General features: G+C 40.6%; 1 protein-coding gene and 1 long non-coding RNA gene across 7 annotated transcripts in view; one reads left to right on the top strand and one right to left on the bottom strand.

Moving 5' to 3' along the window:
• LOC117775135 lies at positions 1 to 3,971 on the bottom strand. Its single transcript, XR_004616192.1, has 2 exons — positions 3,843 to 3,971; positions 1 to 558 (listed from the first exon to the last, which is right to left on the bottom strand). It is a non-coding gene; the product is annotated as an uncharacterized LOC117775135 (long non-coding RNA).
• Positions 3,950 to 15,919, top strand: part of golga4 (golgin A4) — a 26,872-nt gene continuing 14,902 nt past the window's right edge. Inside the window, exons 1-12 of one of the 6 annotated variants that reach the window (XM_034608022.1) lie at positions 3,964 to 4,175; positions 5,768 to 5,845; positions 7,424 to 7,525; positions 10,160 to 10,228; positions 10,721 to 11,047; positions 11,189 to 11,236; positions 11,367 to 11,423; positions 11,514 to 11,612; positions 12,847 to 12,997; positions 13,137 to 13,327; positions 14,645 to 14,728; positions 15,734 to 15,881. In XM_034608022.1, coding sequence (XP_034463913.1) covers positions 4,098 to 4,175; positions 5,768 to 5,845; positions 7,424 to 7,525; positions 10,160 to 10,228; positions 10,721 to 11,047; positions 11,189 to 11,236; positions 11,367 to 11,423; positions 11,514 to 11,612; positions 12,847 to 12,997; positions 13,137 to 13,327; positions 14,645 to 14,728; positions 15,734 to 15,881 — 1,432 coding nt within the window. In that variant the 5' untranslated portion in view covers positions 3,964 to 4,097. Of the gene's footprint in view, positions 4,176 to 5,767; positions 5,846 to 7,423; positions 7,526 to 10,159; positions 10,229 to 10,720; positions 11,048 to 11,188; positions 11,237 to 11,366; positions 11,424 to 11,513; positions 11,613 to 12,846; positions 12,998 to 13,136; positions 13,328 to 14,644; positions 14,729 to 15,733; positions 15,882 to 15,919 lie in introns of all 6 variants that reach the window. The other 5 variants (XM_034608023.1, XM_034608025.1, XM_034608026.1 and 2 more) reach the window with 5 other exon arrangements.

Below are 15,919 nucleotides of genomic sequence, written 5' to 3' on the forward strand. Positions count from 1 at the left end.
TGACGTAATACTAGAGCAACTTTATTGTACAAGGTTATAAGTATCACTTGAGCACTTATATTTACGTCTTGGTGCTTGAATCCCTTTGCAGAGCATGCAAAATGTGGGCAGGCAGGTAGATTGTTGGTGCATTGGAGGATTTTTCATGCAACTTAATACAGGACAGAACAGGAACAGGAGAAATGATGCAATAAACATGGAGAGGCTCAGCTTCAGATGACCAGTGCACCCAGGATCCACACTGTGGAGAGGCGTCTGGAGAGGTAGGAGGTGGGTATGGGCATCAAGTCAGGGGATGAAGAGTATCAATATTGAATTAGTTTTGACCTCTCTCCGGTGCCAGCGGTCAGTGCGGGTGTATGTTTGCTTGGTCTTCAGGTTCTCCTGGACATCTGCCTTTAATTGGGCATCAGCGAACTCCACAGAGGATTTGTAGCTTTCTTCTTATTGATCCGGTCCCTGAAGCCTACTATTGTTAGCAGTGAATGAGACGTGCATATTTCTCTCCTGGAGTTCGGATGTATTGGACTTGATACCTTTCGCTGTTGAGAAAGATGCCTGATAACCCTGAGGCACAGAAGGAACAGATAAGTGAAAACAGGAATGTAAAGTAGGATTTATATAATAAAGGTTACATTACACAAACTACTATCCCACAAAGTGAGTCCTAAAATTAGAACTGTGAGAAACTAGAAATCAGGAAGCTAAAAAATATGAAAGATTATTCAAGCGAATCAAAGCTTCTACATTACTTTTTAAAAGAGTCAAACATTTGAAGACTATATAAATACTACAGAATATAATACAGCAGTATCCACTCAATAGGAGACACAGAGGCTGAGACGTACCTGCAGCAGCAAAAGCACAGATGTTACTAAAAACAACAACTAAGGCTCTGTTCTGTTCCAGTTTCCCATAAATGTGAACAGTTTGACAGTGAGTCTACACATGCACAACACCAGGATGAAATTCAACCACCATTCATTTGCTCAATTACCCCTGAGCTGTTCCTGCAGTGGTGTGGAGAAATGTCTTCGGTGACAAAGGACTTTAACACCTGCAGCAGTCAGTCAAGTGTACTGATTGCCCACTCAGAAACTTGAGGATCAACACCGGACGTTTCTTAACTGCCAGTTTTTGGTACAGCCGGTTAAAACGTATGTCTGCAGGCTGCGGTTTGTGGTACTGGTGGTGTCCCTACACAACATGGACTGAAATGATGACTATAATTTGTATCAAAGCTACAGAACAGCTATTTAATGACCTTGTGGTGGAAATGTGTTATATAATCCCAGCTGCTGTTTCCAAAACCCAAGAATGACCGATTGAATAATGTGTTTTCAAGATCAAAAATGAACTGTGAGATCCCTTATTACCTTGGAGGTTATGTTTTCATCTGCATTTTTTCATTGGTTATTAAGCAGGATTACGCAAAACCTACTGGAGGATTTAGAGGATCTGGATCAGAGGGCCGATGTTACTTTCTTCAACATTGCGATATACAGAATGGTGTTTTATTTTACATTTTTGTGAAATCTAAAGAAATAATACAGTGATCTTGATGATGTACATGCAGGACACTGAAATGCAGGACTACAACAAATTTTTCTTCCTAAAGGCCATGACACAAACTAAATCTCCAAACCACTGCCCCTCTCTACATAAAAAAGGAAATCCTTCACTACTGACATTGTCTCTTTGCATAACCAACTATTTTCATGCTTGTTTTTGTACATTCCCTTTAACCACTCTTATAATTAGCCTACCTCAGAATGTCTGGATGTGTGTGTATAATGTGTTTGATGAGTGTTAGTTAATATAGTTAAATGTAGATTTTTTTTTAAGGCACCAGGCAGAGACATAGGGTAATAAGAATTAAATTGTACTGATAACTTGTTATTTCTGCATGTGACAATAAAGCCTTTAAACATTGAATCTTTAAGTGTGTGTAATTTGGTGTGGTTGAATTTAAATAGACCATTGGGCTTTGGCGGAGCTTTGGCGGAGCTTTTCCTCTACTTAGTGTCATTCTAGTTTTCTACTGGCGAGTGTCTATTTCAGCAGTCCAGGTTTATTTTGCAGTTTTTTTCCCAGCTTCATATTTGTGCATTATCCCATAAGCTACCTTGAATCTGAATTTAAGTTGCTGTTCATAAGAAGTCCAAAAAAACTGTAATACAAGACATACAGCAGCCAATTCCCCTGTTTGAGCCACATATCATCTGTGCGGCTCAGGGTAAAGAATAAACTGCAGCATTGTATACGGGAGATCCATCACTCTGTCATTAAACACCCATCATTCATACCGTCTGTTCCAGGCTCCCATCGTAGATCAAAAGTATTGCACTGAGTTGTGAGCATTAGAGTCAGAAATGTGAAAGAATGCAAATCGCATATTAATTTCGGTCATTTTTGTGTTTTGTCTTTGGGGCCCGATATGACCTATATTTGAATCCTCCACTGGACGACGAAGTCTGACTCATTCAAATATTTGCACATTAGCCAGTATCCCAAAAGGAAGGAAAATACCATGTATTTTAAACCAGGACTCACACAGACGGTGTGATCCTCTCTATCAACCTCTCTGTCTGTTACAGTTTTCATTATATTACCCAAGGACCTTATGAGTCATACGAGAAATATACATTTTTAGATATGCACGGATACGATTATTATGAGACCCTGAAGAGCAGCGGCTCCACCACAGAAACAAACAGCCAACAAGAGCACTGGTGTTAGTGTGATGTTACACTGACCTGGTTTCTACTGTGAAGACAAAGTCTCACCTACAACATTTGTAAATTATTGCAGTGCCAGTGTAAACTTTCACACAGGTGAAATGTGTTGGGCCTTATACATTGTTCATCATGGTCCATATCCATGTCCATGCAATATGTTTCTATATGTTTCACTCTCACAAAACAAATGGGGGGAACTCTGCTATTTTATACCTTTTTACTATCCTGAAATCAAAATGCTACTACTCAAGGTTGTATGATCTTTGACCAAGAAAATAATTAATCATCCCACAGGTGAAACTGACACTGGTCCAGGTTTACTTCAGTTTTAACACCACTTTTCATTGTGAAGTTTCAGGGAGAATAGAGAGAATACTAAATGTATTAGTCATGAAACCTTGATTGCTCATACAGTATGAAATATTAACTAAGTCTGGATACTTTGAACTGGCCTGGAGCAAACTTGCTCAGGCAGCGCCCTCTTCTGTTCAAGGAACGCTATGTATTTATCTATGGTACATTTATTTATTTTATTTGTGGAAAATCAGGAGACACATGTGTTATTTTAAGCAAATGATGTAAATTCTCACAAGACAAGTGTGTCACAAAGTGGCGGTTGAAAAACAAAACAAATCTGGAACAGAATATTAAAGGGATGAGAAAGAAAGATGCTGGTAAAGGTTAGTGATGAAATATGAATCGCGGTTAGGTTAAGGTTAGGGTGAGGCATGAATTGGTCATGGTTTAGGTTTGGGATAAAGTTTTGGTTAGCCTGTCCGCAATGAATAGAAAAGAATAGAATAGAATATAATGCCTTTATTGTCCTTGTTCTATTTACTGTGCATCTCCAAAACATTCACAAGATAAGAGAACAAAATAATAAATACAAAAATTAAGTTAAAAAAAAAACGTCAAAGCTAATTCCTTATGAGGATAGCTGCACAAACCTTTAATTAACTTTATTCTAGCATAGTTGTAACAGCTCCTAATGTTTATAAGACTAGTAAAATAAGTTTATCTCAATATATAATCATGTAATAAAAAAACAAACCACCATTGGACCACATTATAAAAGTGAATGTTCCTGCAGTGCCACAACAGGACCTGATCTGACAGTGTGCTGTGCTTTCCTTCCTCCAGAGGCGGCGCTGCAGCTCGTCGAGTCCGGGCTGTCCCTTTAACTGTGACGTCTCCCTTCTCCTCCACGTTGGCCGCACATGCGCAGAGACGCCGCTCACCTGCTGCGGATCAGGGCCGAACAAGGAAGTCCGTGGCTGTCAGAGTGAGAGGAGAGCGCGCACATCTCGGGAGGACTGTAACTTTCTGCTCGTCGGCTCCAGGCCGCGTCCGCTCGACAACATGTTTAAGAAGCTGAAGCAGAAGATCAACGAGGAGCAGTCGCCGCAGAGGAATGCGCAGTCACCGCCGCAGGCCCAGGTCGGTTGTGGTGCTGGGAGCTAACGGGCTAAGCTAACGTCTGTTTACACTGCTCGACGAGGACGAGTGCGGCCGCGTCGCTGATTAGTTCATCCAGAAGAGTTGGCTATTTATACGTAATCGACTTAAAGAGCTTTCAACTGTATTTAGCTTGTTCCGTGAGTCGGCTCTTGGGCTTTTTAAAGGTTAGCCCCATGCTAAGGCAGTTAGCTGCGGTAGTTGCGTTCAAGATAACGTATAAACTGGTAAATCCTGTTGTCCCACCATGTAAAAAAACAAGAAACAGTAATCGTCCGTGAACTTGTGAGCGGGTGAAACACATTTCAAATGTATTAGAAGACATGGGCGTGTCTGTTTATGTGGGCTGCGTGGAGATGACAGCTGGCAGCTTCGCGTGTCACATACAGATCCTGCCTGTGTGTCGTCAGGATGCAAATATAAAAGAGAACGAGAAGCCAGAGCTCAGATTCCAAACGTGAAAGTCAAAGTGAATAATCGCTGGAAACGATGCTCCAGAGCTGCTTTCATGTTCAGGTTGCAGTGAACCCCACGTGTCCCTGTTGTCCTGGTTCGACCTCACCTCAGATGTCTGTGGAGTTGATCAGGGTTTTGCATGTGTTGTCTACATTTTTTTAACTATTGCCCTAAAGTTTGAACACAGATTATTTGCGTTTACTTACATCATCAGTCTGTATCGATAATTATGATTTAAATGTCACATCATCATTTCTGTCAAGTTTAAAGACAAATTTTTGCTGTTGAGTGAAAGTTGTAGTTTTAAAATTGTCTTTATGAGCAGAGAATGACAAACATTTGATAAATCTGGGGTTGATGAATTATGTGTCGTAACACAATGCATAAATGGTATGTTGTTACATATATTGGATTTTTGTTATTGCAATTGAAAATGATATTTTGATTCTTATAGATATTGTTTTATCGCCCAGCCCTACTCTGATATAGCTATAAAATCTAAAATTCATTCATTTTTAACCTCCTTTGCACTTGACTACCTGTTAAAGCCTTTTGTAATGGCGACTTTACTCTAGTATGGAGCAAACTTCACTTAGTTACTTACAGTTTGTTTGATTTTGTAGTTCCTGACACCCAGTGTCTTGCTGCACAACCAGCAAGCTCACTGGGTTCAAAGGTAAAGATTGACAAACAGCGGGGTCACAATTACAAAGAGCAGAGTTTGAAGTCTCAACTTGAATCCTTGAAAATCTCCTATAGTCCTATTGGAATAAGGAAGAAGATAACACGCACACACCCACACACACACGCATACGCACAGTTTGCACAGCTATCCTAATCAGGACTTTGCACTGATTACCATTCAATGTGGACAGGCTAACCAAAATCTTATTCCAAACTGTATCCATGACCAATTCATGCCTATCCTCAACCTAACCACAATTCATTTCTTACCAGGAACCTATTCAGGGCGTTAGAAATTTAGATTTACCTCAGACTTGGACCAGGCTTTGGCCCCCATGAGATCTGTTGGTCCTGACATGTCAGTGTTTATGCCGAAAAAGAAAGAGGTAACATAAAACACACCTATACTTATATGCACTCATTGATTTTAACAGATGGGCTCTGGTGAGCGGCGCAGCAGCCAAACTCCGCCGTTTCATCACGATGGATCACCTTCTCCCAGTGACAGAGAGGTGAGCATGGTGTCAGCCTGTGTAAATGTCTAATGTATTTAAACTCAACAGTAGCCTGCAGAGATGCCGCGTCCTCCCCCCCAGCTTCTGTTCCTATTTTCAGTACAGAGTAATGTTTCTGTCAGTGCTCAAAAACCTGTCTCGTTTTTTGCTACGCTTGATGTTCTCCCAATAACAAACCAGTGCCTTTCGATTGCTGTGCCAAGTGAAAGTAAATCCGAGACCGATCTCTGAGAGTTTAAATAATTATATTGTTTATTACTCATCCTCAATTATCTGTCTCCTACTGATTACTCGGATGTTGATAATAAAAGACACATTTACTCAATCAAAGCTGCTCCATTGCTTTAAGCAAAGGCTCTCACCACGGGGTCCTTATAATATAACGGATGATAAAAGAACACATGGAAATGGAATTACCTTGTGATAATTGATGTTATAGATCAAATCAGCATTGCCATCTCATTTTTATACAGGTATGGTCTGTTAAGTTTTCTCTTCATCTTAACGGCATGTGTTATGATGTATTTAGATTAAATTCAAGACATTTTGATGTTTCTCCATTTATTATTATTATTATGTTGTTTATTTTGTTAAAGCTCTTTTAAACATGAAATATCACTGCATGAAATCAAATGTAATTTTACTACTGCTCATTTAACAATACAGCATAAATTATATTTCACAGTTGAACCATAACTGCTCGCCAAGGAGAGATTCACATTTACAAGCATTGGGAAGGACATTTTATTGGTGGTGAGCAGACCGTATTTCAGCGTGTGTATGAATAATTGATGTATCCTCCTCTCAGTGGTTTTCTTTCTCGGGTGTGTTGCTGCAATATGTTTCCCCAGTGGACACGGACAAGACGTCTCTGATTCGTTAGACAGACGTAGACTTGCAGCGCGTCACTGACCACCTCTGTGAGACCGATGATGCAATGTGTGGTTAATACATATATTTCAGAGCATAAATTGATGTTTACAGTCTTTTTGATCGTGAGATCAAAAAAGGGCCTAATTACCTATCCATGACAAGTTTTCTACATTGCAACCCAGCAGACCACTGCGTAAGTGACAATGTCCTCATTTGATCCCAGTTATATCATCTATACCTTCTCCTTTCTTCTTTGGAAGCTCAGGCTCCGGTGTAGTTTGGGTTTGCGTGCCCTCGACTTAGAAGCTTCTTATCATCACAGCATCTTTTTTTCTCTTCTCAAACACTTTGACACACTCTGAAAATGTGTTTCTATTTGACCATTGAACAGAATTAACCTGTCTGCGATGACACCATAACTTAAGACGATACATGCAGAGATGTCAAACTGTTATTCATGACATTAATGTTGATTGAGTGTTTCACTTTCTCGCTTTTCTTATTTTTCTTCCTATTTCCTGTAGTCTCTCTCTACCTCTCTCTCCCTCTCAACACTGTCTGTTTCTCCATCCATCTCAGTCTGGCCAGACACTCCCTCCAGCGCTATGTCACTCTCATGGTGTTGTTTTATTCTCATTGCTCTCTGTGTCCCTCTCCTTTCCCCCACCTTTCGTCCCGGTATGGCACTGACGGGGGGGTCAGGTGCTGGCTGGGATGATAGCAGAGCCCGCTTTTCTCTCTGAGTATACTATCTTTGCTCTGGACCATTCAAATCGACCCAAATCGGCCCAGGTAGCCAGTGTGGTGAGTGTGTCCTCACTTCCTCCTCCTCCTCTTCGTCCTCCTCCTCCTCCTCCTCTTGCCCTGAACCTTCCTCCTGTCTCCGCGCCTTTGGGGAATCGGTAGACATGTGGCCCGAAAAGGGACAGCTTGTTCCCTGCTCTCTGTCTCCTGTTTCGTTTGGATGTAGCATCAAGAAGGCATCTCATACGTAGGCTAAACCTGCATCTACTGGGGTTTACAGTTTGGGATAGAAGCTTTGTGTGCTTTCTGCCGTATGTTGGTTTATTGCCTCACCTTTCAGTTCTTATGACCTGCCATAGAGTTTAATACTGCCCCCTTTTTATTAGAGATCCTTTAGTTGCTTGCCTTATAGCCCCTCAACTCCTTGTTATGTTGCCTGAAGGCCTTTGTCCCTTCTCCCCACAAGTCTGTTTATTTGGAGAGTTGATGTTCTCATTTTACAACCCACAGGCAGGCTGTGTAAGTGTTTGTAACTCTTCCAAGTAAACAAACAAAGCCGTGTCCCTTTGCTCTCGTGGAGCTTAAAAACTGGATGGCATATGTTTATACATGGAAGCAGCAAGAAAACTGAAGGAAAATATCCCTTTAAACAACCTAATATTCATCATTTGTGACACAAACAACACGTTTTACCGGATATTAAACATTAGGTATTTCATCAATTAAGAGAAGTCAGACAGTGACCAATAATCATTAATGAATTCATTCATTTTTGCCAAAAATGTGTGTGTCTGTTTAGTGTGTATTTAATATAGCTTGTTATATGTAATTTGTCTATTTTAAAACTCAGAATTTAAATGCTAATTGAGGTTTGTTTACCTCAACCACTCTTTATTGGACTGTTTTAATTGTCCATTAATATGGGTATTTTAATAGTTTATATTAGAAAACTGTAAGACATTAATTGTAAGAAATACAAAAGTCTTCTCCTGGTGTCAGTGTTGAATAATACCAGTGAGGAAATGCTGGTGAATTGTGTCAGTGTTTGAGTCTTGAACTGTTGATTGATTACATTTAAGCTAAATATGGTTGAAAAAGCTGTACTATATGTAACTGGTTAGTCTATAACATTTTCCTCAGCTTATATAATCTTTATCGGGTGTTTGTCTGTAGAGATCAGTGGATCATTTATAGTTTGCAGACTATGAACGGGTTGCAGCTATAGATTGTTATAAACCATAAATATCTTCAATCCATCACAATGTCTGTGTCATGTTCCATCTACATCTTAACAAAATTTGATCAACATGTCCTGATACAATGTTGATTGCTGAATCCCATGATACAAATCATAATCAAAACAATTTTTCTCATTATTTGCTTTTTTCCGAGTTATGTTTTTAGATGAACAACCTTGTTAGCCACGTTTGTCATTTGAGCCAAAACTTATTTAAGGAATCTTAACACAATTTTGTGTTTTACTGATCTAGTTATTGGTCCTGGTAAAGATTGTGAGTCACAAGATTTTGGATTCAGAACGTCTTCGTATTTTGTGTATTGTGAATCAAGCATGCAGTACAAAAATAAAAGTCAAGTTTACTGTTGCCCTCCTTGAACTAGATCTCCATTGGTCGAGGTCCAACCTTTAACAGCATCTTAGTGAAATAACACTTGTGAAAAAATGTCAAAGAAATGTAGGCTCAAGTGAACACGAGTGCTGTTTACCATTGGGAATTTAGCCCGGTGTGGGTCCTTGTTATCTAACAAAAATGCTGAATTTATTTTCTTTTTGTAAACCATTTGCAAAGATTATTTTTCTTAAAAGCTTGAGACCTGTGTGTCCTTATAGGGGTGTAATGCAACTAATGTCTACTTTCATTTCTACTACAGAAACCATAAGTGTGAAGTTAGAGCTTCAATAATCCTTGGTACAGTGCCCTTTGCTTGAATGAAGCTCTGTCTTAAAGTCCCTCACCTCCTCGCCCCACACACACACACATACACACACATAATGACCTACATTTACTTAATATGTTTGAAAGAAAAAAACACGCCCTGGAAAAATAACTAGGATACTTTATAAGCCATTCTTCATTATTTACTTTAAGAGTGATCCTTAAAACCCAGAGCCAACAGTGATTACTGGTCCATGAAGAAAATGTTCATATGAAACAGGAAATAAACGTTAAATGTTTTGCACAGTAATCCTGAGTAAAGGAGAAGCTCGGAGATGGAAAAGAGGAGGAGAAAATGTGCTTACTCTGTTCCTGCTTCTAACAAGTCAACTAAACCAACTGAGCTGCTCAATGTTCACTCACTTCGGGTTATGTCTTTGTGCTCTTGTAATACAGCTGCGAGCGCGCTGCCAAGCATCTTTAATTCAAATACCGGCTCTTCGACTTGACTTTTAACTGTCTGTTTGTTCTGTCCTCATGGCTGTTCTGTAGAGTCTAGTTTTAACCCTTTTTTCGTTTCATGTACAGTAGAGATGCCTTCTTTTTTATGTATATAACCCCTCTGTTTTTTCCAAGTTGCATGAGGGTACCCATTGCCCCTGCATTGCTCCCAGCAATACTAATATTGCTCCCTCCAGAGTAATCAGGGAGAGCCACGCTGGGTGTGGATGACTAACTGGTCCAGGACAAATTCACCAGCGCAGCTTTCCTTCCTCTCATTATGTCTTTTAATCTGCAGGGTGCCTCTAAAGGACCAGCCAGGTCTCCCAGAGGCAGCATCAATGGCGAAGAAAGTGCTCCTCCTCACGTAAGTCTTGGAAATTCCGAAAATTATCTGAGAATGCAGTACTGGCTAACACACACCTTCCTATAAACCTAAACCACCTGGTTTTGGGGTTTAGTTGCAGCATAGATTTGAAAAATGAGCCCCGCTTTCAAGATCCCCACTCACAAGCTGTTGCTGGTGCCGGGGCGGGGGGCGCCCACCTTTGATCAGAGGCTGTGAACTTTTTCAAATAAATATATAGTTCATGATGTAGAGATGTCAGTTGACTGTACGTAAGCATTGGCCTAGTAAGGGCTAAGACGGTTTGAAACACTAGGTGGCGTTATGAGACATGTTTAACCCATAAAAGTAGATTTGTTTTTTATAAATTTGGTAATAAAAGTGATTTCATCAAAGAAAATTATTTTACAGCTCAAAACACATTTAACTGTGCAGTATCACTTTAATGTTATGATGCTGTCTCATTATTTGATTAGTTTATTTTTTCATGCAACATCTTGAACATCCTAACAGAGAGAGGAGCCGCAGTCATTTGCTCAGAAACTACAGTTTAAAGTTCCCTCGATGGAGTCGCTGATTCGTGGCGGTGCCAGTCGAGCAGAAAGTCTGTTCCGCTCCCCCTCCAAAGAAAACTTGGTCCGCAGCTCATCGCGTGAGTCCCTGACTCCTTTGGGAGAAAACGATTCCCCAGGTGCCCCCACATATGATCCCCCTTCAGACATAGAGAGCGAAGCTGAGGAGCCGCCAGGAACCGCCGAGTCCCTCTCCAAAGAGCAGCTGTTGCACCGACTGTTCCAGGTGGAGAGTAGTCTGGGGAAGTACAGAGGGAAGTACTCAGAGGTGAGAGTCGCACAAGTCCCAAAGAGATTCAAATGTTTAAAGAAACGTTTAAACAAACATTCAGTTTTGTATTCTCATTGAGGATTTATTTCTCTCTCCGTTTCTTCTTCTTTTACGTACCTCCACCTTTGTATTTGGCAGTTGGTTACTGCATACCGAACAGTACAACGAGATAAAGAAAAAACACAGGTAAATTTGCTTTTGTTTTATTTTTTATTATTTTCTCGAAGGCTTTTTTTTTCCATCATTTGTTCATTGTCAGAACAAATGTACCATCCTGAGCTGATCAGGTTTTCATTTCTGTTCTCCTCTTCCTCAGGTCATCCTCAGTCAGAGTCAAGACAAAGCTCTCCGCAGGATAGGGGAGCTACGGGAGGTACGGCTCTACATTATAAATGTTATGTCTGTACGTCGATAGCTGTCCGCCTGTTTAATTAAATAGTTTTATATATTGAATGATGTCTAGGAGCTCCAAATGGATCAGCAGGCCAAGAAACACCTACAGGAAGAGTTTGATGCTGCACTGGAGGAGAAAGACCAGAGAATCACGGTCCTCCAAACACAGGTCAGTTTTATTTGTGAATGATAAACTGCTTTAAGGGTTTACAAGTTTATTAAGTTTGACTCAATATTGCACTTAAATTCAGTTTTTACCCTGCTAGAGAAATCTGACTAAAAAGTTTGACTAAACCTAGTAAGGTCTAAACCTTGTGTATAGCTGAACCATTCAAATGAACAGTGTGTGAAATTAAGGAATCTACAAAATGCCAGTTAGCGTATTTGTCATCTCATATTGTATATTACCAAGTGTCAATCGGTTTTCAGCCCTTCATCTCTTTGCTTCTCTCTGTTTTTACATACACAGTATTTGAATACAACTGGATTTCCAACAAAGCTGCTCTCATTTAAATGTTTGTTTTTGCTCCTGTTGTCAGACAGACAGTGACAAACATTAAGACAACATGTTATCCTACAGTCCCTTCCAAGCAGTTCCCAAGCTGCTGCTCTGTCCTGCTAAAAAGACAAAGCCTGTGCTGTGATATTGACTATCTTTTCAAGTTGATCACTCAGAGAGAAACTGAGAACTAACATATGAGACATCTTATTTTAGCCTTTTTCACTAGTGAACCACCAGCCATCGTCCAGAATTTCCCTTTCACACATGTACCAGAGACTCACATGACACGTGTTCCAACATACTGGTAATGCTGTTTGGATTGGGAGGGAGGTGGCACCTGGGTAGGGCGTGTAGGAGAAATGATAGAAATGTCATTGACATGCACGGGTCCAAAAATAGAAACTGCTAGTGCCAATTCATCATGAAAGATCAGCTGCCAATGGCTTAACTCGCAACACTCAACACTCGACTGGTCAATGATCAGGAACTTAACTCACACACACACAGTCCAAGATGTAGCATTGGACTGTTTTTCTCCCTAAAACACAGAGGAATAAAGATGGTGCTATAGAGGTTAAAAATGACTATGTTTGTATCTTTAGGAAATATGTTTGCAATCAACATTGTCAACAAATGTATTTGTACAGATGTTTTTATCTGCTTGAAATTCGATGCAATAATAAATTAACATGATTTATTCTTTGGTCTGTTTATAGAACTTTAAATCTTGGTTCTTGGCTCTCCTCCTGCAACATCTGCAAAAACTGTACAGATAAAAACCTTAGTTATGGAAGAAAGCCATACATAAAATGCTAAATTGAACGTAAACAGAACGTAACCTGTTATTGTCTTCAGTGGTCAGAGAGATTTTCTTCACTAACTGTGATTTCTGTTTTTTCAGGTTGCTCTGTTGAAGAAACGAACCAAGGTGTTCTCTGATGAAACTCTGCCACCTGACAATGAAGTTCCTCAGTCTAGAGATACTGAAGACTCTTCCTCTGCCGCACAGAGTCCTTCTAAGGAGCAAAGAGCCGAGCCTGAAGTCACTGAGGGTCAGCATACTTTGTATTCATCTTTAGTTAAGAGCAAATTCCCAAAATCAGTTTCAAGATATTTGGGGTTATATTCATGTGACATCTCTAGGAAACTATACCGTTACTTTTGAATTAATGTAATGTATTTTCTGGGCAGGAGAGGGCAACAGTGATCCAGCCAAACTAATGGAGGCTCTACAGAAGAGAGTGACGAGACAGGAGAACCTTCTGCAGAAGTGCAAAGAATTGATTCGTACACACAAGGAGCGCAGCGCCCAGCTGGGCAGTGAGAATGAAACTCTGCAGGAGCAGCTGCAGGAAAGACTGCAGGAGCTTGAGAAGATGAAGGTAGTTAAGATGAGTTATGATATGATGATAGTTATTATGCTTGAGTAGTGACCACATTCATACTTTAATATCAGCACGTTTCAATTCAAATTGATCCATAAAAGTTTAGAAAACATCTGCCCATACACTGTGACTCTTTGTCACATATTTTTTTTTTTTTTCACGAGGCAGTCAGGTTTTTTTAAAAGCAATTTCATGGCAACAGTCTCTCATTAGAAATTGATGTGGCAGTAAACTGTAATTACGAAGAAGGTTTGATTAAACTGGAGCCGAGCCGAGCCGCTTCGGATGACTGATCAGTTTGTTTATAGTAATTCATGTTCGGCTGCAGAATGTCTGCCAGAGACTTTGTGGTCCACTGATAATGTGACTCCATTATCTCAGTGACACTGTGCATTGCTGTGGTTCTCAGTGTCCGAACATCCAAATTCTCTGGCCACACTCCAGGACGAGGGTTCAGGTCATGTCAGCGTGACATGACTGAACCATTGTTTTTGTTGATTTCAGAAGATTTAGCTTCAGTGGTATGACCGGCTTATTTGGCTTCTCCAAACTGTGGATATTGTTACAAAGACACTGTTAGAACCGGCTGTATGTTGATCAAGGTGCTTTCAGTTGATGCCATGATTTGTATGTTAAATCTGCACCCTGTTTGGGAGCAGTGGCCTTTGCCGTGTCTGGAAAAGCAGAGGTTAACTGGCGTTTAGCCCTCTTAAGCAGCATGAAGGCATCCTGGAAGCGCTGGGCTGGGCTGGGCTCATCCCCTGCCTCAGACAAATATCCCATAAAACAAACCATCTGTCTGCGATTCCTGTCCCATGGCATGAGGGTTTTCAAAATCTTTATTTGCAATCTGGTGTACAGAGTATTGTATCCTGTTTTTGCTTTTCGTACATTCACAGGAAAAATATAGATTTTTCATGTTAGTTTTATCTTATTTTGAACTGTTGATAAAAAGGCAACATGGACACTGATGCCTGGTGGCCCACACACATCGAACAACTGAGAAACAGAGACAACCCAGCATTTCCTGTTTAGTAACCTCCAGTTAAACTGTGGTGGCATGGAGACATAGCAACTACATGCCACTGCTGCTAAACTGGGCTGTAATTTGGGTGGACTTGTTGGTTTAGCAGGGCTTGTGTACACTATGATTGTTTGGCTTGTGGGTGAGGAATCCTGTGTGGTGCAGAAAACATCTCATTTAGAAGCTGTCTGACCATAGCATAAACAGAACTTGAGCTTGAAAGTCAGAGACGGCCCAGTGTAAAGTGGGACGTTTGTCATCTGTAATTCTCTCATGTTTTCTGTTTGAAGGAACTCCACACAACAGAAAAGACCAAGTTTATCACTCAGCTGCGTGACGCCAAGAACCTAATTGAACAGCTAGAGCAGGACAAGGTGGGTGAGGAGGTTTTTTAGTCTCTAGTCATATCTTCATTGACGGTCCTGCAGATTCAGTTGTATTAGAAAACTGGACATGTTTTTTCACTCTGCCCCTGAGTAAAGACACCTTGACGCCCCATGTTGTTCCTCTTAAACTTTGACCTCAGCTGTGCAGGATGGACAGCAGCTCATGAGATCTCTTGTGAGGTAGACTGAAGGCTTGTGAGGTTGAAAACAACCAGCATACGACCGCCAAAGTTAATGCCCTATTTTGCCATGTCAAAGTAGTGTTTCCCATTAATTAACTAGACTGTGATGGTTGCCATATTGTTATATGTCCTGCTACAGTCTCATAATGAGCCAAACTATTTTTTACACTTCTCATAATAACATAGGAGAACTCTAACTTACTGATTTGTTCCGTTGCTGCATTGTACAGCTATGTGCAGCATTATTTGTAATTTGCTATTTGTCTCTTGCTCCCTCGGGCTATCTTCCCTTAAGTTGTTACCATCCACGCAGACAGTCAGACCTCATAGTTTCAGCTGCAGTTGTGTGTGTACCCTTAAGTGGCATGCAATGCAGTTCTTTCTGTCACGTGAGAACTTGTCTTACCCTCTGCAGTCTGTGTTCATGCCACTCAAGGGTCTGTTGTGTCTAAGATGTGCGTGCGACCCAGTTACCGCCATCGATTTAATGGATTCTGTGGAAACGTTGCAAAGGAAGTTAAACAAAATAATTCCTGGATCTACTCATTTATTTGGATCCACATTCCCCACCAACATTTAATGGGTTCTTTCCTGATTCAGATCCTCCTCCCAAGTTTTGTGGTAATCCATCCGGTAGTTTTTGTGTAGTACTGCTAAATAATAGATGGACTTACAAAACAAAAATAACCTCCTTGGCTGAGTCAAAAGAGACACAGGGCTTGAGTTAGGGTTTAATATACAGATATAGTCGTGATCACATCATCATCAGTTTCATTTGCTCAGATGGTTGTTTTTCTTTCATGGCTTGCAGGGAATGGTCATTGCTGAGACAAAACGGCAGATGCATGAGACATTGGAAATGAAAGAAGAGGAGATTGCGCAGCTCCGCTCCAGGCTCCAGCAGACTACTTCCAAGAAAGAAGAATTACAGGACCAAAAAGAAAAGGCTGAGAAATCAGGTGAGTGGAATCCACCTCTCTTAACATTCAGCAAAAAT

The sequence above is a fragment of the Hippoglossus hippoglossus genome, chromosome 15, assembly GCF_009819705.1.
Source record: "Hippoglossus hippoglossus isolate fHipHip1 chromosome 15, fHipHip1.pri, whole genome shotgun sequence".
Classification (NCBI taxonomy): domain Eukaryota; kingdom Metazoa; phylum Chordata; class Actinopteri; order Pleuronectiformes; family Pleuronectidae; genus Hippoglossus; species Hippoglossus hippoglossus.